General features: G+C 46.3%; 1 protein-coding gene across 5 annotated transcripts in view; it reads left to right on the top strand.

Annotated features, from left to right (window-relative positions):
* The window catches only part of LOC106610178 (lipopolysaccharide-responsive and beige-like anchor protein), a 308,280-nt gene that overhangs the window by 113,309 nt on the left and 169,047 nt on the right, over positions 1 to 25,924 (top strand). For all 5 annotated transcript variants that reach the window (XM_045722739.1, XM_045722741.1, XM_045722742.1 and 2 more), the window contains exons 31-36: positions 2,566 to 2,735; positions 5,699 to 5,771; positions 6,047 to 6,180; positions 7,276 to 7,337; positions 20,723 to 20,787; positions 22,766 to 22,874. In XM_045722739.1, coding sequence (XP_045578695.1) covers positions 2,566 to 2,735; positions 5,699 to 5,771; positions 6,047 to 6,180; positions 7,276 to 7,337; positions 20,723 to 20,787; positions 22,766 to 22,874 — 613 coding nt within the window. The remainder of the gene's footprint in view (positions 1 to 2,565; positions 2,736 to 5,698; positions 5,772 to 6,046; positions 6,181 to 7,275; positions 7,338 to 20,722; positions 20,788 to 22,765; positions 22,875 to 25,924) is intronic.

Genomic DNA, 25,924 nt, shown 5'->3' on the forward strand with positions numbered 1-25,924 from the left:
ATTGGAGCCTCGTATTACCATTGGCAAAGGCTCCATAAACAAATCCGTCCTTTTAGAAATGGCAGAGCTCTGTGTAATGATGCAGGTCTTTTAGATGTTGTACGCATGAAATTGTGTCATTCCGAGCCTTATCCGCACTGTTGTGGCACAAATCCAAGTCATTGGGCCGATGTTTGATTTTTTTTTGTTGGTGCCAAATCATCCAAAAGTATCTCAAATTGATTGTGAAGCTCAACAATGTCACTTATAAATTATTTGGACATGATGCGCGAAAAATGCTAATATCGGTCCCATGACATAAATGGGATTTGTGCCACAAATGCTAAAGCGTTAGCATGTGTAAACAATGCCAAGGAAACTTAACCAAAGTATGGATTGCTGTCATACCTTGTCCATAGAATGCTTACAGGGTAAGGAAATCAATATGTCATTTTGTAATTTGGGTGAACTGTCCCTTTTTAAGTCATATTAATGTCACAGATTCAACAGTTGAACTGCAGATGGTTATACAGTACCACAATTATAGAGCGGCCATATTGGCAATAAACCTGTGATATGCTTGAAAATAGCCAGCAGAAGTTGATTCCAGTTCAATGATGGTATGGAAGGAATTTACAATATACATTATGTACAGTAACCCTACAAGTGCATTCAACAGAAGTAGCTAAAACATGACCTGTATGTACTAAACAGTGTGTGTGAAGACAGTAGACTAACCGTTGCTGGTATTTCTGCAGCCAGACTGTATCATCCTGCAGCATAGATCACAGCGGGGTCAGAACAAGTCAGTGTTTAACATCCAAAGTACCTTCAGCCTAATGTGTGTCATCTGCCATCTTAAATCATCCAGGCCCTGCTTTGATACCAACGCCAGCTTTCTGTCTGCAGAGCTACTAAAGCCCAGTCTACATACTCCTCTCTGTGTGTGTTTCTCTTCTGTGTGTGTGTGTGTTTCTCTCTCTCTGTGTGTGTGTGTGTGTTGTCTCTCTCTCTCTCTCTCTCTCTCTCTCTCTCTCTCTCTCTCTCTCTCTCTCTCTCTGTCTCTGTCTCTGTCTCTCTCTCGTCTCTCTCTCTGTCTCTCTCTCTGTCTCTCTCTCTCTCTCTCTCTCTCTCTCTCTCTCTCTCTGTGTGTGTGACCAGTAGGTAGTGATTAGGTCATGCTCCCTCTGTGTCAGCACTGATAAGAAGGCCCAGGTCTACTTTGATAGAGCCACTGGCCTGTCAGGAAGCCTAGTTTAAACTGACAGCTTTATCCAGATGCTGTTTCCGCTCTCTTCCTGTAAGGATGTTATTGATAGGAGAGCACCAGGTCTCCTACAGCACTGGCCCCTAGGGAGAGGGATACACTGGTATTGGTAACCTATGACTCAAGTAGTACACCAGAACACTATATGTTATGTATGGTAGTACACTAGGACCCATACTGTAGAGATATAGTGATACAGCATTGGTCAGGGAAAGGTGGATACCTAGTCAGTTGTACAACTGAATGTATTCAACTGAAATGTGTCTTCTGTATTTAACCCAACCCCTCTGAATCAGAGAGGTGCGGGGGCTTGCCTTAATCGACGTCCACGTCATCTGTAACCTACACCAGACCACTGTGTTATGGATGGGGGTAGGCCAGGACTTCTCCAACACTGGCCCATAGTATACAGTAGGGACCTTGAGGACAGGGATACAGTGTAAACATATAGGGTCATTATAACTTCTACGTACCTCTATTTATAGACGTTCAAGAGTGGCCTGGAGTGCTTTTTAACCAAACCCCCCCCCAACCAAACCTCCAGCGGGACACAGAATGAATGGGCTTGCGGGCCGGATCCTGTCCGCGGGCCGCATGTTGCCCACCCCTAGTGTAACCTAAGGTATCCTAACAGTAAAGTAGTTTACTACAGGCTTCTGCTGTGGGTCTATGACCATGTCTGTTATCCATGTGTTTAAAACAATAGCAGATGAGTAAAACACTACAAAGGCTGTGTCCGAATTGTTCTATTCCTTCCAGCTGACCACCAGCAAAATATATCAGATTTATCAGATGTATTTATCAGGAATTCCTACTTTTCTGTCATGTGTGCTCCATTTGTCTCCGAGCCAGAATCCAGATTTTCCACATTTCGTATGTTGTCGTGGTCACATCCCTAACAATGTATTGAAGCTTTAATATTATTTGTAATGGTGGATGGGCCCACTTTCCGCTAATAAATCACAATGTTTACTGACTTACTGAGTGAGTGAGTGCTGCAGGGAGCCAATCGATTTCAGGCAAGATGGATGCAGCCATTACTGAATATTCTGTGTCAGGGAAATAGGCCTCTAATGACTCTACTGTCTAAATGGGATCCTGTACTGTTGTTTTCGCATGCTGCAGCCTGTGTCTTAACAATCACATCTCACTATGCAGTATGCCTACTAAACTGACATCATGACTATTGTTTATATTCTAGAATGACAAAAGTTCTGTTCTTATCTCCTTAGTTATTCAGATGTCTCAAGGAATGCATTTTATAATGTGTGTTTTAATAGTATTCAACACACATTTTCATATTTACTCATCTTTTACAGAAGCGTTCGGGTGGCGCCCAAGAAGGTGGGCGGGGCTCCGTCCCCAGGCTCCTCCACTCCTGTCCCATCAGCCACCGCTGCTGTGGCGGCCGCCGGGACACCAGTCAACAACGTTGCCGTGGTTTCCACGGGCGATGCCTCCCAGAGCACCACCGCTGAGACTACAGCCGGTGAGTCCCAGACATTAGGAGGTATGTTAGGTGTCCCAGCAGTAAGGTTACCATGCTACGGAGACAGCACGTCAGAGCTGCATCAAACAATAAGTCAGTGACAACACCAAGAATTCCAGCAAGCCAAGCCCAAGGAAAATACCTGTCAGAAAACTATCTTTTGGTATTTGTTTCATTAGTCCACTGTTGATACAGTCCTGAAATGTTTTGCTTGTCCGCAGTGAAGTTTTCAAGATATTGAACCTTCAAAATACAGAAAGTGTCACAGTATGATGCGTTTTGCAGCTTATCTGACAGTAAAAGAGTCGTCTTATCCTCTTCCTAAAACCTGTGTTGATACCACAGTCACTAATCTGCCTCCTTAAGCCTTAGCAGTACTTCTATGTTAGGTTCCATAGATCAGTCCCTCAGTATAAGGCGGCAGGTAGCCTAGCGGTTAATAGCGTTGGGCTTGTAATCACCGAGCCAACTAGGTGACAAATCTGCCGATGTTCCCTTGAGCAAGGCACTTAACCCTCATTGCTCCTGTAAGTCACTCTGGATAAGAACGTTTGCTAGATGACTAAAATGTAGTATAGTATTTCAGTGTGTATTTCTGAGTGTTCCCTCCACGCTGTGTAATCCAGTTAGCCTGGAACACAGCAGAGCAGGCAGACAGAGCAGCATTATTACAGGATTAGTGCGTTATCAGGGATTACTGTCAGATGCTATATAGTACAGTACTCTGACTGCAGCCCAAATACTGACTTTTATTCTGTCTTAATGGGGTATTTATTTAGGTGTGGCTTAAATGTGACGTCATGTTGACAATAGGTAAAGAAGGAGTGATATTCTGTGTGTTGTAGAACTAGGAATTATACAGCCTATATGAATGATAAGTTATGCATAACAAGTTATAGAATCATAGATGAATGTCTAAACTTGATCAAGTCCACATTGTTTTCTATGCACCAGGCTCAGCTTAATAAAAGTGCTCAAATTTCTTTCAACTCAAGTAGAAGTCTTGTCTATTGAGTGGAGTAGGACTCCTTTAGTCCATGGTGACAGTCGGTAAACACTGGGCAGAAGGCCTATTGACATTTCCTTTCATGTCTTGTGTGTGGATAGAGCATGTTTTATGTGTGTGTGTGTGTGTGTGTTTTAGGCACTTGTGCATGTAGCCTACTATAGTGTTAGGCGGGAAATGTTTGCGTAAGTGTGTGTGTGCGGTTTGAGAGGAGTGTGTGTGAAAGGGGGTGAAGAGAGCGAGAGAGCGTGTGGGTTTAAGGGGGGCCAGTGGGAGGATTAATGGAGATAAGTTAATTTACTCCTCCACTGTTTGAAGGAGCTACTTCATGTCCACTGGGAGCCTCTCAGCAGGCCACACAACACAGTGGTGCTTAAAGACGGGCCCCCGTGTCCACACACACACATTCCAGTCCACACCACAGCCTGTCATTCCCTAAGAGTTATCCCTGCTCTGAGACCGTCCCTTACGGCTGGGAAAACAAGCCCACCAAACACCAGAGGAATCGCCTCCACGTATTCAGCCGGGCATTATGGAATTTATGGGCGACAGTGAAATAGAATTTATGGGCAGATCAATCAAACATTGTGCTTTGTAGACGTTATGGACTCGTGTGTCTCTGCCGCGAGGACGGCGTCGTAAAGCACCTGGAAATCATTTCATGAATATGCGCCGAAAGCAAATGTGTTAATTAAAAAAAGTATACTTTTTTGCTTACTTTATGTTAAATCATTTTCACTATTTACCGGAACATTTAAAAATTGTTCAGTCCAATATTAGCTCAAAAGGCAAACGAATCCTGTATACATAGTGGTGTGTAAAAGGAAAACCCTGCTAATATCCATGCTGGTTTGTAAAAAAAAAAAAAATCTGCATGAATATTCCATGATGAATGTAGCATTAATTAGGTCATACATGAACAAAATGATCTATGCCCAAGTGGAAGGAAGATGTACGGAGGAAACTCTACATCATCCACTATCTAACACCAGACAATTACACTACACGTATCCCACACACACATAAATCCACCCGTTCTGTAACATTAGAAACCCTCTGAAACCCTCACCAGATTTATTGAGCCACTCGTTCCTTCAGTGCAGTAATGTATTGGTGTGGAGGAGGGCCAATGTATTGTCATATCCTGCTACCAAACTGGTAATGATACTAATAATGATACTGATACTAATAATTATACTGATACTAATAATGATACTGATACTAATAATGATACTGATACTAATAATTATACTGATACTAATAATCATACTGATACTAATAATGATACTGATACTAATAATGATACTGATATGAATAATGATACTGATAATGATACTGATACTGATAATGATACTGATAATGATACTGATACCAATAATGATCATGATGCCTATAATGATCATGATGCCTATAACGATAATGATGCCTATAACGATAATGATGCCTATAACGATAATGATGCCTATATAACGATAATGATGCCTATAACGATAATGATACTGATAATGATACTGATACCAATAATGATACTGATACCAATAATGATACTGATACCAATAATGATACTGATACCAATAATGATGCTAATAATGATACTGATGCCAATAATGATACTGATGCCAATAATGATACTGATGCCAATAATGATACTGATGCCAATAATGATACTGATGCCAATAATGATACTGATGCCAATAATGATACTGATGCCAATAATGATACTGATGCTAATAATGATACTGATGCTAATAATGATACTGATGCTAATAATGAACCACTGGATTATCTCCAGAAACCACATTTATACTCCACCCCTTTCATTATGTAGAAATGCATTGAGGTGGATGAGGGAGGTGTGTGTGTGTGTGTGTGTGTGTGTGTACGCTCTTCTGTTCGTGTGTGTCTACTGTCCTGTCTTGCTCCCAGACTAATAATGAGGCTCTCTGGTTTCCACCAGGATCAGCCAGCGCCAACCTGCCATCTGTCCCCACGCTGTCCCCAATGACCCGGGACACAGCCCCCAGTATGAGGTGATACGTCACTACACACACCACCTGAACACGAGAGATCTCTCTCACACACACATTCTTCATTCTTCATTTTTTTTCTCCATTTGTCTATTTGTGTTGTGATGTAAGGCAATATTGTGGATTCTGTAGTGGTTTTAGCTGCTGCTTTGTGGATTAATTTCAGTTATAAAGTCACCTCTATGCATTTTAATATTCTGTAATACATGGTGTTGATGTGTTCATGTAAACGTGGAACGTGCATGTGTTTGAATATGAGTGTCTAATCTTCCCCTCAGTATCTCAGAGAGGCTGGAGCATGCTCTGGAGAAGGCTGCCCCCCTACTGAGAGAGATCTTTGTGGACTTTGCCCCTTTCCTCTCTCGCACCCTGCTGGGTAGTCACGGACAGGAGCTCCTCATCGAGGGCACCAGTAAGCACCCGTCTACAGAGAACATGGACCACATGGATCCCCACACAAATCAAATGCATTTATAAAGCCCGTTTTACATCAGCAGATGTCACAAAGTCCTTATATACACACACACACACACACACTAGATTATAATGATATCAAACTCGTCTTTTATATGAACCACTTATCTCAATAAAACGTTTCTCTAGATTTCCGACCTGACTGTCAATGATCTGAGCGCTAAACCTACCATCCCACCCTCGGACAGCCACACTAGTATACACACTGCAGAATTACGGGCCATTTCACACGCTTCTTCATCTAAACAGCACTAACACAGGCCCTTTGGTAATGACATCAAGGCTGGTAAAGGCCTCAATAGAGTGGATCAGTTTGAACTAACTGATTGTAGCTGCGGTACAGGGAGGGGAGGGGCCTAGAGGCCTGGGTCAGGGGTCAGCCCACTAATGGGAGTGTTTGGGATGTCTACTGCCACCAAACAAAATGGAAAGTTGATTGATAGCTGCAGGGGGGATGAGGGGGGGGTTAGGGATTTGTGGGTGGGGGGTAGTGGGTGGGTGTGTCTGGGAGTGTGGGGGGGATTTTGTGTCCATACATGCGTGTGTGCGTGGGCGTGCACAGATCAGAGTAACTGAGAATGCAGAGGTCACTGTCCCTTTTCCTCTCTGCCTATGAAATGACCCCTGGCCACTCCACTGGCCCCACCCCCCTGCCCCCCTCTTCCCCTCAAAGACCTTCCACCACTATAGGATCAATGAGACATATGCTGAACCACGTCTCAGCCTGTAATACAAGGCCATATATGTATTAGTTTACAGTAACATCATGTCCACTCATTAGGCCACATCAATACTACTCTGTCCCCACGCAGATGTCGCCAGATTAGGTACTTCTGGTCACTGTGTGTGTGTGGGGGGGGGGGTTCATTGGAGCGTGCACACACTACTACACACATCTACATTTTTACTGAAGAAGGCGGCCAAAATGGTTGTCATGGCAGTGAACTTGTATTTTAGTTTAAACTTTCATTCTGTCCTTGTCTTTCTCTCTCTCTCTCTTTCTCTTTCTCTCTTTCTCTCTCTCTTTCTCCAGGTCTGGTGTGTATGAAGTCCAGCAGTTCGGTGGTAGAGCTGGTCATGCTGCTCTGTTCTCAGGCAAGTCTTCCATCTTTGTCTCTCTCTCTACCTCCACCTCTCTCTTTCCTTCCCTCCCTCTCTCTCCCTCCTCCTCTTCACCCCATCTGAGTTATCGTCCCTATCGTCCTCACCTTGAGTGCAGTAACTCCAGGATGGAGAGATGGAGGAACCATCTCTTCCTATCTCTCCTCCTCACCTCCCCTCAGGCCATTCCACAGTCACCCCAATCTCTCGCTCCCTTTCTCCAAACGAGAGAGAAGGCATCTTTAATGACCGCCGATATTGGCCTTAAGGTCAAGGGTTCCCGACCTGTCCGTCCACCTTTGACCCTTAGCGTCGGCCCCGGTGGCCCTCAGCGTTCCTCTGTGGCTGGGGCCAACCTGATGAGGAGGGGAAAATGCTGCTTTGCATTGATTACGGTTAGCAGCCTAGCCTCCCCTTCTGATTGGTTGTGTTCTGTGTCCCAGTTTATTTAGTGTGGCGCTGATGGAGGATTCATGAATACAGATGAAGGAATCATAGCAGGTGTGGTGCATCAGTAGATCAATGGGCTGGGTGTCAATAAACTGGAGATAGATCACACAGCTAATGGTGTGGAGCAGGGATCAGGGAGAGGCCATGGTCTGCTGGTCCTGACTGGACATTTACATTCATGGATACACCACCGCACACACGCTCAGGCAGGCAGGCAGGCACACACACACACGTAAGCACACACACACACACACACACACACACACACACACACACACACACACACACACACTGCATTGGAGTACACAGAAATACACAAACACCCACTCACACGTCCACACACATACAAACGCCCCCACACCCACACACAGTGTGTTACACACACACATGGATGAGAGACACAACTCGTACGTAATCACAAACATACTGTTCCCTTATAGGCTTGTAAGAACACATACACTGCTCCTATACAGACAAGTACCCAACCAACTGCACTCACACCCCCACAGTGCAGAGAGACACACACACACACACACACACACACACACACTCACCACCAGAGATACAGGATAATAAGTGTATCCCCGCTGGGCCTTGTTTGTTAGCAGAAGAGGGGTTTACTATTTAAAACACCAGAACAAAACAGAAAACCCAGTTGATTAATGACACCTCTCTCTCAGACCGCACTGCGCTTTTTTTTAATCTGTTTTATTTTAAAAAGAAACACCACCTTTCATCTGCCTTTTTCCTCTCCTCCCCTTTTCCTCCCCTCCATCCCATTTACTTCCCATTATTCACTTCACTTGTTCTCCAAAAGGGAGGTAATCTAGAGAGATTACACATCCGTTCTGGTGTCACCGGGGCAGTGTGGATGTGGGCTAGCGGGGTGCGGGGACGTTGGGGAGGGGAAGTGAACCCTAGCGGTCCTGGAGGGAGGGAGGAAGCGAGCGGAGTATAAATGACATGCTCTAATGCTCCTATTTGTCATATCTGTCAGGGTGTTGTTTAATGCTAATATAATCAAAGGCAGAATCTGGTGATTGCCGACCGAGAGAAAGAGGGCCCCTGGCCCCCAGTCCCACTGGTCTCTCTTTCTCTCTGTCTCTCTCTGTCTCTCTGAAGCATTATGACTTTCTCTCTCTGTGGGAAAAGGGAACGGTGCAAGATGGCGTTGATTGCTTCAGTAAATCATCCAACCAAATTCTCTCACAGCCGAAGCAAATGTAATTGTGTTGTGTGGACGGGAGGAAAGGGGGAGGGAGGGGGTGTTGTGGACTATGGTGATATGATCTACCTTGATGAGGAGAGAGAGAGAGAGGGAGAGAGAGAGAGAGGGACCGGGGCTCAGAGAGAGAGAGAGCGGGAGAGAGGGACCGGGGCTCAGAAAGAGAGAGAGAGAGAGGGACCGGGGCTCAGAGAGAGAGGGAGAGAGAGAGAGAGACCGGGGCTCAGAGAGGGAGAGAGAGAGAGAGAGAACAAGATCTGTTTTTCTTCCCTGGGCTAAATTCCATCTTCCAGCCAGACTTGTGTTGTGGCGATAATTACATTTTTTCCTGTGATTTGCGTGCACCTCTGTTTCCCCTCTCTCTCTCTGACTGGGAAAGTGAGGGAAAGAAAGGCAGGGAGTGATTGATGATGTTATGTAGCCCAGCCGCAGGGCCCTCCGGCACAGGAAATGCTCTTGAACCCCACAGGAAGCGCTTCTATCGGCGGCCATCTTGAGAATGTAGACCCTAGTGAGCGAGCCCCAAGCGTTGGTCTGCGATGGGAGGAGATTGAGATGATTTTGATAGATTTTTCCTCTTCTCCCCCTCCTCTCACTTCATTCCTCTCATCCAAGATGGCGCGATGCGATAGCTATCGTGTCTGAAATGTTTTATTAATTTCCTGAGGGGTTGAGATGGAGTGGGACCGGGCTCAGAGGTCAAGAGGCTAGGGGCCACAGAGGAGTTTTTAATCACGCCTCGTATGAGACATACAACACAGGGCCACTTCAGCCTGGCATTGAGGAGGGGATACTAAACCACAGTTTGATAGGACCCCGTCTGTAAAGAACGCTACTTACCCAATTAAAGATCCATTTTGATCCGAGATCAGAGACATTCATGTCAGAGACGTTATTGCTTCATTGCTTGGTCTCTTGTGGTTGTATTGATCAGCATATACAAACTGTGGAATAATGGTGTGGTAGTGTGATTTCATAAACATGGCTTGTACTCTGCCCAGTGGTAGGTGCCCAGTGGTAGGTGCCCAGTGGTAGGTGCCCAGTGGTAGGTGCCCAGTGGTAGGTGCCCAGTGGTAGGTGCCCAGCATTTCTCTCTCTAGGATGAGGTACAGCCGTGTAGATGTAGTATCCAGTACCGTAGGTCCAGTTGTTGTTTACAAGATTGTTGATAAAGGAAGGCATTTCATTTTGCGGTTTGTTTCAATTAACTCATTGGTTTTCTGGCATCCGTGGCCTTTTTAGTAAGTCGACCAGAAATGTTATTTTCATTGGGATGACAATCTAACTTTGGGTTGATGAGGAATTGCATCCACGCTCATTGTTAGTCAAATCCTTTGGACTAAAACGAGGGATGGAAGAGAGACGGTTTAGCTCTGGTCCAGCTCCCCAAGCGGAGTATCAAGACATTCCGTTCCTCTCAGGTAATTGCTTGCGATGGATCCTTCAAAGCTGAGACTTGTTGGGTATTACGTGACTATCATCTCTGAGACTCCGTCAGTCCGAGCTCACCGCTCTCTCCGCAAGGCCTCTCTCCTCACCGACAACGCCCTTAATTCGCCATGACAGGCTCTCTCCATGACAACGAACAGTGTCCTAGCTTCTCTCTGTCACCATGTCGGATCTACAGCCTTCAAAGGTGCGTCACTTAAAAAGGTTTCCATCCACAACACTGATAAATAGATACTGCTGACTCAGTTAAGTGTGTGTGTGTTTATGTGCATACGTGTGCTAAGCTAGTCTCCTCTCTCCTCCACTCTCCACTCTGATAAATCATCTCATTGGATACAGGACAGTCCACTATCAGAGAGGCGTCTGTCAGATGAATCAGCCAGCAGCAGTATCTGTGTCCTGTAGATCACTGGTTATTGTCTGAACAGTCTGTCAGGACATCCAACCTTACAGCACTTATCACTACATCCCTCCTGTACATAGAGAGGTGTGGGAGTCAACTACCATCCTGTACATAGAGAGGTGTGGGAGTCAACTACCATCCTGTACATAGAGAGGTGTGGGAGTCAACTACCATCCTGTACATAGAGAGGTGTGGGAGTCAACTACCATCCTGTACATAGAGAGGTGGAGGGAGGAGTCAACTACCATCCTGTACATAGAGAGGTGTGGGAGTCAACTACCATCCTGTACATAGAGAGGTGTGGAGGGAGGAGTCAACTACCATCCTGTACATAGAGAGGTGTGGGAGTCAACTACCATCCTGTACATAGAGAGGTGGAGGGAGGAGTCGACTACCATCCTGTACATAGAGAGGTGGAGGGAGGAGTCGACTACCATCCTGTACATAGAGAGGTGTGGAGGAGTCGACTACCATCCTGTACATAGAGAGGTGGAGGGAGGAGTCAACTACCATCCTGTACATAGAGAGGTGGAGGGAGGAGTCAACTACCATCCTGTACATGGAGAGGTGTGGAGGAGGAGTCAACTACCATCCTGTACATAGAGAGGTGGAGGGAGGAGTCAACTACCATCCTGTACATAGAGAGGTGGAGGGAGGAGTCAACTACCATCCTGTACATAGAGAGGTGTGAGGGAGGAGTCAACTACCATCCTGTACATAGAGAGGTGGAGGGAGGAGTCAACTACCATCCTGTACATAGAGAGGTGGAGGGAGGAGTCAACTACCATCCTGTACATAGAGAGGTGTGGAGGGAGGAGTCAACTACCATCCTGTACATAGAGAGGTGGAGGGAGGAGTCAACTACCATCCTGTACATAGAGAGGTGGAGGGAGGAGTCAACTACCATCCTGTACATAGAGAGGTGGAGGGAGGCGTCAACTACCATCCTGTACGTAGAGAGGTGGAGGGAGGAGTCAACTACCATCCTGTACATAGAGAGGTGGAGGGAGGAGTCAACTACCATCCTGTACGTAGAGAGGTGGAGGGAGGCGTCAACTACCATCCTGTACATAGAGAGGTGTGGAGGGAGGAGTCAACTACCATCCTGTACATAGAGGTGTGGGAGTCAACTACCATCCTGTACATAGAGAGATGGGGGAGGAGTCAACTACCATCCTGTACATGGAGAGGTGGAGGGAGGAGTCAACTACCATCCTGTACATAGAGAGGTGGAGGGAAGAGTCAACTACCATCCTGTACGTAGAGAGGTGGGGGAGTCAACTACCATCCTGTACGTAGAGAGGTGGAGGGAGGAGTCAACTACCATCCTGTACATGGAGAGGTGGAGGGAGGAGTCAACTACCATCCTGTACATAGAGAGGTGGAGGGAGGAGTCAACTACCATCCTGTACATAGTGAGGTGGAGGGAGGAGTCAACTACCATCCTGTACATAGAGAGGTGGAGGGAGGAGTCAACTACCATCCTGTACATGGAGAGGTGGAGGGAGGAGTCAACTACCATCCTGTACATAGAGAGGTGGAGGGAGGAGTCAACTACCATCCTGTACATAGAGAGGTGGAGGGAGGAGTCAACTACCATCCTGTACATAGTGAGGTGGAGGAGTCAACTACCATCCTGTACATAGAGAGGTGGAGGGAGGAGTCAACTACCATCCTGTACATAGAGAGGTGGAGGGAGGAGTCAACTACCATCCTGTACATAGAGAGGTGGAGGGAGGAGTCAACTACCATCCTGTTCATAGAGAGGTGGGGGAGTCAACTACCATTCTGTACCTAGAGAGGTGGGGGAGTCAACTACCATCCTGTACCTAGAGAGGTGGGGGAGTCAACTACCATCCTGTACATAGAGAGGTGGGGGAGTCAACTACCATCCTGTACATAGAGAGGTGTGGGAGAGAGGAGTCAACTACCATCCTGTTCATAGAGAGGTGGGGAGTTGAGAGGTGGGGAGTCAACTACCATCCTGTACATAGAGAGGTGGGGATCTGAGGTGGAGGAGTCGACTACCATCCTGTACATAGAGAGATGGGGGAGGAGTCAACTACCATCCTGTACATAGAGAGGGGGAGGGAGGAGTCAACTACCATCCTGTACATAGAGAGGTGGGGGAGTCAACTACCATCCTGTACATAGAGAGGTGTGGGAGTCAACTACAATGGTGTACATTGGGAGGAGGGTGGGCAGGTCTGTACAATTATTGGTAACATGATGGCATATGTACTACTGTACTCATTTACAAATGAAGTTATGTTTAAGCTTTTGTGCAAGACTGTGTCAGCGTAAAGGTCACTGCTAGAGCGGCAGGTAACTGAGCAGTTAAGAGCGTTGGGCCAGTAACCGAAAGGTTGTTGGTTTAAATCCCAGAGCCGACCAGGTGAAAGATCTGCTGATGTCATGAGCAAGGCTCTTAATCCTAATTGCTCCTGTAAATTCCTCTGGATAAGAGTGTGTGCTAAATGACTGAAATGTAAATGCTGTGTAAAGCAGTACAATTTTCTTTCTCCAAAGAAGGAAATCATTTTCCCTCCACACTTTTCTCAAAGGGTGAACCATAGTACTACATTTCACCATGTACACAAGCTGACAAGCACAGACACTGATATGAGAATGAGAGCGAGACAAGTACATTCCGAACCCTTATGAGTTTGGAACCTGGAAGGTAAGATAACACTATATTCCTGTCAGTCTCCACTCTGCATGTCAGGTAAAAAAAATCCTTTATTTGAAACAGGATTATGTTCACGTATAAATAATCCCAATTTACACCCGCTGTTTTGCACCCCCCCCGAGCCTGAGCAGACTCACAGTAAAACAGCCTGGTGCCAAATTAAAATCCACTCAATTTTAGGAGGTCCCCCTGGCCGCTAGGCCCCTCTTCCTGTTAGGAAGGGTCCCCCTCTGGCTGCATAGCTCACATCAGCAGGGTGCAGCAAGAATGAAGTGCCACTTGGTGTTACTCTGTTTTCACTCCTCCGAGCCAGGAGAGTACATTTCAAAGAATGTCTAAGCCTGATATTACCTCTCTCTGACGAGACTAGAGGGGGACACTGGTGTGCCGTGTGCTTATAGGCTGCAGACCCTGGGCTGCGCCCCGTGGCACACGGTTGGGGTTTAGGGGGCTGGTGAGGGGGAGGAGAGAGGGAGGAAAAATAACACTTTGATTGCACTGATCTTGAACCTTGTGTGTGTGTTTGGCTACGCGGCGGGGTGTTTGCTCCGGCTGTGAAGAGTGATAGGGAAAGTATTCGGCCCCGGAGTTTCAGAGCATTCCTCCTCCACGTCTTTCACCTTCCCCCACGTCCCCTGGTCCCTAAACAGCTCATACTACATGGCTACGCTCTTGATCCATTAAGAAGTCAGCAGAAAGGGCTAGAAACGCAACCAGTGGACATCTGTGAATACTTGTTTGGTCTAGTGATTGATTGATTGGTTGATTTACATTTTATTGGAAAAAAAGATGCACTGGGTACAACCCAGGGGATAACACGTTAAAGCAAAATGAACCTGTTTCCATCGTGGCCCCCAATGGAATACACACAATATGGACAAAACACAAGAAAACAACAGTATTCCCTACAGTACAAAACAGCCACATACAACACCATACAGCATAGAATAAATCGATACATAGCCGTCAATACAACTTTTGCTCTTAACCACCCTACCTTGTTATATGTACGTACCACCTTGTTTATAACCCACTTTGTAATCCAAGACCGATTTACACTTTCTGAAGTGAGAAAGTCCACCACAGACAGACATCTCCAGGTTGTTTTCACCAGCGGGTCATTAAGAGTCGTAGTCCTCTAGCTCTCAGGTCAGAGAGTATTGATCTTGTAGCCGTAGTGATGCCGTGCTCCACGCATGCGGGGGGTTAAACTCCCAAGTCCTGCCGCTCTCTATTTTCAGCCTAGAGGTTAAAGGTCAGGGGTCGGGAGAAGCCAAGTGCTCCAGGGAAGAAAGTCAATGTCTGCTGATCTGCCCATTGACTAGAGGAGAGGTGTCCATCTGTTAAACAGGTCAACTCTGGAAGCTCTGACAGTGAACCATATCATCAGCTATTACACTGGATTAGGGCAGGTTTATTGTTGGATGGTGAGAACACCGTTTAGCATTCATGTTTTTGTGTGAGTTCAAAGTAGTGTTTGCTTGAATGTTTTATCCTAGAAATGACCTATGTGAGTGTCTTATTAGTAATTTCCACTATTCTCAATCACCACCATTAAATACTAATCACTCCTCAACCCAGATTGTTATTTCATCTAGGATTTTCTGCAAGATAAATATTAGTCTTTTTTAGGTGTGAATGTGATCACACAAACACGGAAGCAAGCCATTTTTTGAGAGATGTTTTCCTTAAACACAGATAGCATCTGAGAACTCTCATGTGGGGTTATTGAGTGTTGAGGAAGTCACATCCGCAATTAGACTTTGTCTACACTCGCTGTCACAAGTCCTTTTGATACGGCGACCAGATTAGGAAATGAACTAGTCAACTTCCTTATCCTTCAGCAACTGGTGATAGGTGGAATGAGCATTCAACTGTTGACTCTGAAGTTAATACATCTTGTTTGCACAATGTCTTTGATCTCTCATCGTAAACAAAGCTTATCAATTAGGAATGTTTTTTTAAGTTTGCAAGTCAGAAACATTTGGATACAAATTAGAATATTCTGTCATTTCACAAAGATTTATGTTTCATTATTCTGAACGGCTTCTGTGTAACCGTCTTATCGCCACGTGGTTTAAAGTGTTAACCACCAACGTCACGGCATATCTACTAGTATCATCTACTATAAATGCACGTTTCTGTGGCTTACTGACCCAGTTTCTTATTCTGGCTTTTTCATTCTTAAATGTGAAACAACAATGAATTAGTTCTGTTCCTCTGTCAGCCCTTAACAGGAGAGCATGGCGTGTTATGTCTAACACTTCTCGTAGTGACTGTACGCCACGATGTAATTCAGTTTCCTCCACTGATCAAAGAGACACAGTAGTGATGCTTTGTTTATATTTGTACATTTTCTAAGGCATCGCTATAAAAACCAGACTACTCGGCGTCCCAAATAGCAGCCTATTCCCTAAATTTGTGCACCGTAGGCCCTAGTCAAAAGTAGTGCACTCAATAGGGAATAGGGTTCCATTTAGGACACAAACTCTACTGGACTTATTTTTGTTCTCGTTCTGAAGCTGAATGGAAACACACAGTACACACTTAGCGCTTACGACGAGTCGTGCTCTCTTTGTCTCCTGTAAAGTCATATTCCCAAGCCCCTTTACAAAACTAACAAATACTTGTGATTATGACTGATGGGACTGAAACACACAAGCGACTTGTTTATTTTTGGTGAGGAGAACCCAGCCTGTTTTTTTGGGGGGGGGGTGGGTTAACAGGGTGTGGTGTTGTGGCCGGGCTTGACGTTTCAAAGAGGAGTTTGTGGGGAAGTCTGTGTTTTGTCACTAGTTGTGGAGTTTAAACCTTCATTATGGATCATCAGTGGTAATGAGGAAGTCTGTGTGTAGACTCATTGCCATGGAGTCATCAGAGATAAACCAAACATAGAAACTGGCTTATTGACTTCTGATTGAGAATGGCATTTGGTTTGAATGGAGCTTTGCTTTTGATTCTTACATTGGGGAAACACACACACGCTGGGTTATTCTCCAACATCACGATCACATTGACTGGTGGTCGTGCCGATGAAACAGGACCAGGGGTAGAACATCTTGTCAGGTCAGAGGTGAGAGGTCACAAATGGCTGCTTGTATCCTCTCATCAGGGTAAGGATGGGGTTATGGAATGGCTCTTATCACAGCCATAAAAGCCTGACCGCACTGACCAGGGCAGCCAGAGAAATCCATACCCCATCACAGAGCTGTCTGATAGATAGCCTCCCGTTTGTCACCATGAGGTGTGTGTGACCCCTCTGATTAGGGTCATAACCTTTTTTTAATTCAACAATAATGTCATTTTCTGTCTCATAACGGGGACATTAGTCTTGTTTATATGACCTTGGCGTGCCTGTTCAGAATGTCTCGTGGGGATCTGTGGTAATGTGAAGTGGGATGGTTAATCACAAGTAATTGGAAAAATACTTGTAACTTCTGCACCGTGCCATTGTACTGTAAATAGATTTAATTTTCACACCTGCAGAGCTTACATCAAAAGAAGCTGTGTGTCCATGATGAGCTCTGTTTTGGAATATATCAAACAAGATCCCTTCAGTCACTAGAACAGTCCAGAAGAATCCAGAGGGCAGCAATAAGGAAACTCCCCGGTCTCAGGAGACTACGTCTCCTTTCTCCTTCTTCCTTGTTGTTCCTGAGAGCAGAGCCAGACCTGTTTATGTCTGCACTTCCTGTGGTGTTTATTTCAGGCCCGGTAGGACGGCATGGCGCAGCGCTGCATAGCATAACATAGAGTAGCGTTGCGTGTCCCCCACTGCTTGCAGGGCAGGCCTGCCGAGGCTCATGGCTATCGTCATTCAGCCTGCCGAGGCCCATTGGCCTGGGTCATGTTCTTTAGGGCAAGCAACGGAAAACGTTTTCAAATGTTTTTCAACCGAAAACGAAAATGGGTGGCTCTTATTGGATAAGTCTAGGTTGTCCCTCCCCATTTGGTGCCCAAAACAGGGCTCACTGTCAAACTCACTGTTTCTACTCCCCTCACAGACACACTGGTCTATTCCCTCTGTGCACACTTTATTATGACTGTGTAGTCAATGCCAATATGGCCTAACAGGACATAAAACACTGCTGAATTGTGGTTAAATTATCCAAGTCTGTTATCCCACTAATCTACAGTTGGTTCCAGGCTGGTTGAGGATGTGCAGGCATTGGGACAGAATGGTTTCTGTACTGCCTGGGTGTGATTGGTTCTGATGCCTTTTCATTTGTCATGTTATCAAGGTGGAAATCATAATGCGTGCATGTACAAACACACATGCACATTCACACATGCTTATGTGTCGTACACACACACACACACACACACACACACACACACACACACACACACACACACACGTCTGATTTGGTATTAGAAGCAAATGAGCTCTCTCTCTCCTCTAGCTCTGTCTGTCGTCTATCTTCAGCCCCCAGGGCTCTGTATGTTTACCAAGGACGTCTACACACATGAACACCCAGCTTCCAGCTCCCTCTATCAGTTGAAGAGATGATGACAGCAGAGTTAAATACACTGACCACTGTCCTGTCACACACACACACACACACACACACACACACACACACACACACCACCGTAGCCCTCCCTCCACTTGTTAACACAGTTGGACTTTGTTTGTTTTGGTTACTATGTATCTGTTCTCCGTTTTCACTCCCAGTCAACTAGTGTTAGATATACAGTATATCACTGTGTGTGTAAAGGAAGATTTTGGGGGTCAGGGTTTGTTTACAGTCACAGGAAATAACTAGTGATTAGACATGAATAATGAATCAAAGACCATTAGTGATACCCACCATACAGACACGTCCTGACAATGTGGCATGTTGAAGTTGTGGCTGGTTTTATCAGGGCATTGGCTCTTTAACCTGAGGTTGAATGTTTTCTATCCGTATCCCCAAGAAAGGGGAAGGAGAGAGAGAGAGAGCTCGGTCTAAACGTCCGACCGACATGCCCAGGTCCTTGTTGTTTTATTATTCTTTTGACGGTTGCGTTGAGAAGGTGTTGAAAGATTGAACCGAACATGAAAGACGACGACCGTCAAGTTTCCTTTCCTGACGAAATTGCCGATTTAAAGTCACTCAAGGCCGCCTTCGCGTTTCAGCTGCGGTTTATTGAATTGTTTAGACTGACACCTTTGACCATAACACTGCTCAAAGGGAGGAAATGTGTGAGTTATATCATGATAAATGCCTTCACTTCCCTTCTCCTTCCTCTCCTCCAGCTAGCTGACTGCCTGAAACAGCAGCTCTTCTATAGGGCTGCTATGTATACCAGCTGACTGCTCCTTGTTCAGACTCACTCAACAGAATATTATACAGACATAATTGGTGCTGAGGGCGGAAGGGGCAAAATGAATCTTTATTTCTCTCTCTTTCTCACTGTTCCTTCATTTACCCGTCTGTCCATCCACAGTGACTTATGTGTAAAGTAATGTGCGTAGAGTAACAGTATGTGGTTTCTGTGTTGTTGCTAATGTCCCCGTATGCGGTTTCTGCGGTGTTGCTAATGTCCCATTATGTGGTTTCTGCGGTGTTGCTAATGTCCCATTATGTGGTTTCTGCGGTGTTGCTAATGTCCCATTATGCGGTTTCTGCGGTGTTGCTAATGTCCCCGTATGCGGTTTCTGCGGTGTTGCTAATGTCCCCGTATGTGGTTTCTGCGGTGTTGCTAATGTCCCCGTATGTGGTTTCTGCGGTGTTGCTAATGTCCCATTATGCGGTTTCTGCGGTGTTGCTAATGTCCCCGTATGTGGTTTCTGCGGTGTTGCTAATGTCCCCGTATGTGGTTTCTGCGGTGTTGCTAATGTCCCATTATGTGGTTTCTGCGGTGTTGCTAATGTCCCCGTATGTGGTTTCTGCGGTGTTGCTAATGTCCCATTATGTGGTTTCTGCGGTGTTGCTAATGTCCCCTTATGTGGTTTCTGCGGTGTTGCTAATGTCCCCGTATGCGGTTTCTGCGGTGTTGCTAATGTCCCCGTATGCGGTTTCTGCGGTGTTGCTAATGTCCCCGTATGCGGTTTCTGCGGTGTTGCTAATGTCCCCGTATGCGGTTTCTGCGGTGTTGCTAATGTCCCCGTATGCGGTTTCTGCGGTGTTGCTAATGTCCCCGTATGTGGTTTCTGCGGTGTTGCTAATGTCCCCGTATGCGGTTTCTGCGGTGTTGCTAATGTCCCCGTATGCGGTTTCTGCGGTGTTGCTAATGTCCCCGTATGTGGTTTCTGCGGTGTTGCTAATGTCCCCGTATGTGGTTTCTGCGGTGTTGCTAATGTCCCCGTATGTGGTTTCTGCGGTGTTGCTAATGTCCCCGTATGTGGTTTCTGCGGTGTTGCTAATGTCCCCGTATGTGGTTTCTACGGTGTTGCTAATGTCCCCGTATGTGGTTTCTACGGTGTTGCTAATGTCCCCGTATGTGGTTTCTACGGTGTTGCTAATGTCCCCGTATGTGGTTTCTGCGGTGTTGCTAATGTCCCATTATGTGGTTTCTGCGGTGTTGCTAATGTCCCCGTATGCGGTTTCTGCGGTGTTGCTAATGTCCCCGTATGCGGTTTCTGCGGTGTTGCTAATGTCCCATTATGTGGTTTCTGCGGTGTTGCTAATGTCCCCGTATGCGGTTTCTGCGGTGTTGCTAATGTCCCCGTATGCGGTTTCTGCGGTGTTGCTAATGTCCCCGTATGCGGTTTCTGCGGTGTTGCTAATGTCCCCGTATGCGGTTTCTGCGGTGTTGCTAATGTCCCCGTATGCGGTTTCTGCGGTGTTGCTAATGTCCCCGTATGCGGTTTCTGCGGTGTTGCTAATGTCCCCGTATGCGGTTTCTGCGGTGTTGCTAATGTCCCCGTATGCGGTTTCTGCGGTGTTGCTAATGTCCCCGTATGCGGTTTCTGCGGTGTTGCTAATGTCCCCGTATGTGGTTTCTGCGGTGTTGCTAATGTCCCCGTATGTGGTTTCTACGGTGTTGCTAATGTCCCCGTATGTGGTTTCTGCGGTGTTGCTAATGTCCCCGTATGCGGTTTCTGCGGTGTTGCTAATGTCCCCGTATGCGGTTTCTGCGGTGTTGCTAATGTCCCCGTATGCGGTTTCTGCGGTGTTGCTAATGTCCCCGTATGCGGTTTCTACGGTGTTGCTAATGTCCCCGTGTTTGTGTTTCAGGAGTGGCAGAACTCTATCCAGAAGAACGCAGGCTTGGCCTTCATCGAGCTGGTCAACGAGGGCAGGTACGTTTTCTGACACGCACGCGGACACACACCGTCCAACCCACTCCAACCATCACCACTTCATTATGTCCCACTCTGGCCGATCCATAGCGCGGCCCCTGGCCCTCGAGGCTCCAGGCCCTCACAGTCACCATTAGGGCCTCTATTGAAGAGAAAAATCTATACTGGAGTAAAGAGCATCTGTGGAACTGAGAGGGGCTTTATAGAGTTCAAGGCTCTGTCAATACCTGCCTGTCCCGGAGGGAGGGACTGACGGAGGATGGGTGACAGGGGTGACTGCAATCCCTGACTCCTCATGACGCTTGGGAAATCTCCCATCTTCCTTGTCCCTCTCCATGTCCCTTCTGCTGTCCGTACTATCCAGGATCAGCATTCCCATATCACTCCTGGGACCAAACAACTCCCATCAATTCGGAGTTAGAGGTCCGGGATTTACATTAACGATCCCCCGGGCTGGAGAATTACCGAACGCTAATCTAGGATAATGTTAATGCATCCACTGATGGACTTCCTCAATGTGTGTGTGTTTGACTTCCTCAAACACACAAGTAGTAAGAAGAGGAGGAGAGAATCGAAAAGAGAGGTGGAAGAGAAGCAGGATAAGGAGGAGGGAAGGAGTAGGATAGAGGAGGAAGAAAAGTGGAAGGATTAGAGGATGAGGAGGTTGTAATCCACTCCAGAGAGGCTGCTTTGTAATCTAGAACTGGGTCTCAGTGAAAGCCTGTTGATTTGCGATGGGGGGCTGTAACACTATACCCCATCAACTCCCTGCTTAGAAGTGTGTGTGAGAGGTTTGTGTGTAAGAAGTAAGGTGTCTGTCCAAGTGTGCGCACGTACTATATTCGTGAGTGTGTGTGTATGTATGCTCGTGTGTGTCTGTACATGGTTTTATCTGTCTCTCTGTCTGTGTGTGTGTGTGTGTGAAAGAGTGTAGAGTAAGGCGTCATAAAGAGAGTGTTGAGGTTATTGATGGCTGGGCCAGGGGCCGGGGGTTGGAGAGTCTACAGAGGCCCAGGCACCTCCGCTCCCCCGCTGCCCTGCTCTGAAACAGCAGGCTTGGGTTACAGGCCCCAGGCCCGGCCCCTAGCCTGTTATTGTTCCACTTTGCACAGGCCTGACCTCTGGGGCCAGTGAGTGGCCTCTCTGGCCCCTATACACACACACACACACACACACACACACACACACACACACACACACACACACACACACACACACACACACACACAATGTTTTATTAGCTTAGATAAGAGGAAGGGGGTGGATTGGCTACATATGTAGTAACAGGAGCAAAGGTTCCCCCTGTGTCAGATGCATATCATTAACAAATCAATTAGCGCATGTTAGGTCCCAGTTAAAGGGATTTCGTGTGTGTGTGTGTCTTGTGCTAATCACATTTCCTGCTCATTTTGCATGCTTAATTTTCCTCTTTTTATGCATGTTATAGGGTTATTAAAGGGGAGGTCTTCAATTCTATGGATGTTATACGGTTATTAAAGGGGAGGTCTTCCATTTTATGGATGTTATAGGGTTATTAAAGGGGAGGTCTTCCATTTTATGGATGTTATACGGTTATTAAAGGGGAGGTCTTCCATTTTATGGATGTTATCGGGTTATTGAAGGGGAGGTCTTCAATTCTATGGATGTTATACGGTTATTAAAGGGGAGGTCTTCCATGTTCAGGGACTGCAGCACTCGTATTGTAGCACATTGTGAGAGCTTGTTTGTGCAGTTTTTATGGCGTATGAAAAGCTGATTGAACAGGTTTCAACCTATCACCTATTAGTCAATTAATTAACTTTGTTTGAACACTTACTAAATAATAATATTTTTGTATGTCTTCCACCAGTTTTATTACATCTTAATCCAAACATAATTCAATTATTCAAATCAGTAATCATTTTTTTCCACAGATTACAAATTGATACAGTTCTGTTGATGGTGTGAAATGTCTTCCTCTGTCCTTCCTCTCTCTCAGGCTACTGAGCCACACCATGAAGGACCACCTGGTGCGGGTGGCCAATGAGGCGGAGTTCATCCTGAGCCGACAGAGAGCCGAGGACATCCACAAACACGCCGAGTTTGAGGTAAAATAGTCTGGACCAGGAAACTGGCTAACATGAAACTAGCAGATTAAATCCAAAATAGAGTCCAGATTTAAGCTCGGGTGAATGATTGAGGAGAATAGACCAGGAAGCTGGTAAACAAGAGAACATACTTGATCCAAAATGGCTCTTGACATAATTTAGGAATTTGAAATTACCCAGGCTGGTGCAGGTAGCCAGCAAACAGGAAAATCCATTCAATCCAAAATGGAGTCCTTATTTTAGCTGGAGAGGGAGAATGACTTGAAGAGAGAAACTTAGTAATAAACCGATAACTTCCAACCCCTTTCCTGACCCTCGTATCTTGGAACAGAAACATAGTCCTCATTTATTTATCCTTTCCATGTCTGAGTCTGAGCCTGCTGGGCAGTCAAGTATATTTGTAGCTTTAAGCAGATCCCATTAAGTTGAGGTTGATAGGATAGCTTGATAGTTACATATTTTCATGTTCTGTCTGGCCATATTGAATAAAAACAGCTCAGAATGTAACACCCAGCGAGGGGGTATAAAGTCCTCTATACACACACACACACACACACACACACACACACACACACACACACACGGTTGTCTGTCAAGTCATTACAGACCTGTCATAGCAACCTAGAGAACAAATGTTGTCTTTTCAAAGACCATCCCAACACGTATAATAACATCTTACACTGGAGTGGCCGGCTGTAGTTTACATTTGGCACGGCATCCTAGCCAAACAGCCTCCATGTTAATTTATCCCTGTACCTCCCGGCCTAGCGCCAACCTCCCGGCCTAGTGCCAGCCTCCACCCTCCTCCTTCATCCCTCTCTCCTTCTCTGTCTCTGTCCTGATCTCTCTGAATCATTTCCTGCCCTGCTGAGAGCCTGTCTGTTATACTCCCACTGGGGGTGTATTTCCACAGTGACAGGAATACAGCATCCTCCCTTCCCTCTCCATCACTCCCTTCATTCCTCCCTCCTTTCTCAAGACCCTGGCAGTACTTAAACCTGCAGACAGCCCACAGAGCTGCTGGTCTGAAGGGCCGACTGTCTCAACCCCCCATCCCCCGTCCCTCCACCCTCACTCGCCCCCTTACCGTAGTTGTAAAATGTTATGCTTTCTTTAAGGTTCAAGGCAGGGTCTCTCCAACAGAATGAAAAAAAAGCCCTCATGACTGTTTTAAAGCAAATTGTTGAGGGGGTGGAAAGGAAAGCATGTCCGTGGTTTGCCTCAGGTTGGTTGGTTGCCTCGGTTCGTTTGAATGTTTGCTCCCATGTTCTTCTAGCCTGTGTCCCAAATAGCACCCTATTCCCTATTTAGTGCACTACTTTTGACCAGGGCCCATAGAGGAAAATATGGTGTGATTTGGGATGCAGACCCTAGTAGAGTCTGCATATCTATCTGACTGGCAACAGCAGTACACACTGTCCACCTCCTTTCCACCCACCGGCCTCACCCTGTCAATCATTTCCTCGGGAGGTGTGGCCTGACTCGACCGGTCGTCCAATCATCGTTAGTGCGGGGCAGGCAGATGTTGGGTGTTTATGCAGATTTCTGACGTGTGACACACGCAGCCTATTTGATGAGGCTAACACACCACACACAGTGTGTGTGTGTGTGTGTGTGTGTGTGTGTGTGTGTGTGTGTGTGTGTGTGTGTGTGTGTGTGTGTGTGTGTGTGTGTGTGTGTGTGTGTGTGTGTGTGTGTCAGACAGCTGTGTGAACAACGGCAAAATAGAGGTGTGGAGAGGAGGAGGAGGGGCCTGAGGCACAGCACAGACAGTTGGCAGCTCCATAAGAACACAGCACAGGGCTCACAAACTAGCCTCTTCCTCCCTCTGCGCTGAGGTTATGAACAGGAGTGGTGTCTGAGTCCGTGTCCCCATCACTCCCCGTTTCCTCCCTCAAACTCACCATGATTAGGCCATGTTATGTTCTCTCAGCCGAGCGAGGGCCAGGATATGTCTGCACCGATGGAAAAATGCACACACACACCAGGGGCTGTCCCCAGCTCTCCAATTCTTTCTAATTGGCCCACATAGTGTAGCTGATGTTCCTGTCCGCATCACTAGTCCCTCTCATCCTATCATCTGTCTCCCTCTGGCACTGAGAAGTCCTACAGGAGGAAACAGCCTTAGACTGGATCCTGCTCTGATATACTGTAATGAAAGCAAAAGGAACATATTGTGTCGTTACATTGGACCTATTTTCCCCACATCGTCCTACGAGAGGGCCTAGTTAGTGTCCCCGTTTTCTCTCCATATCGTCTTCCAAGCAGGCCCAGTATACTTGTTTTTCCTGGTTGTGTGTGTGTGTGTGTAGTCTTTGACAGTACCGTTGAGTTACAGAATGAGGATGTGCCTGACAAGCCTCAAAGACAGCCAAGGACATCATTGTTTCCTGTTCCTGTATTATTTAGTAGCTACAGTCCCAGGTTGTCTCCAGTAAAACCGCAGCGGTGGAGAAAGAATACATTTTAACAGGCTGAAATCTCATTCTATTCTGTTAGGGAGATGGTATTTGTGTTCTTGTAAATCGGTGTGATTCCACTCATTAACCTCTAATGGATTTAGTATTGGGTACATGCGTACCGCAACTCTTTTGTGAAAGCCATTCGATTGTGAGTCTCTGTCCCACGCACCGTCTGCAGGGACCTATTTCACTACGCAACCCACATATCGCACAAAGTGTTAGAACTCTTTGTTGTATTTATTAAAATCCATTTTTTTGGTGTCCAACCACACCATCCTTCCTCTCAACCCATGCAACTGTAATCAGATACCCACTAACCACCATAGCCAACTGTTAACTCTCTTTGTTAAAGACTGTTGTTTAGTATTTTCTCTCTGTTCTCTCCCCTCACCCCACCCCCTACAGTATAGCCAATCAACTTTAATCAGATACCCACCATAGCCAGGGCCAAATCTATGTTTCACAATTGAATTCCCCACTTAAATGTAGCCGCTCCTCTGTGACCTCTGAAAGAAGTGAGGCCCTGATAAGTGCAACCACTGATATTGCCGTATTGATTTTCCTCCATTCCGGCTCTGGCTTGAGCCC

Source organism: Salmo salar, chromosome ssa08, assembly GCF_905237065.1.
Source record: "Salmo salar chromosome ssa08, Ssal_v3.1, whole genome shotgun sequence".
Taxonomy (NCBI): Eukaryota; Metazoa; Chordata; class Actinopteri; order Salmoniformes; family Salmonidae; genus Salmo; species Salmo salar.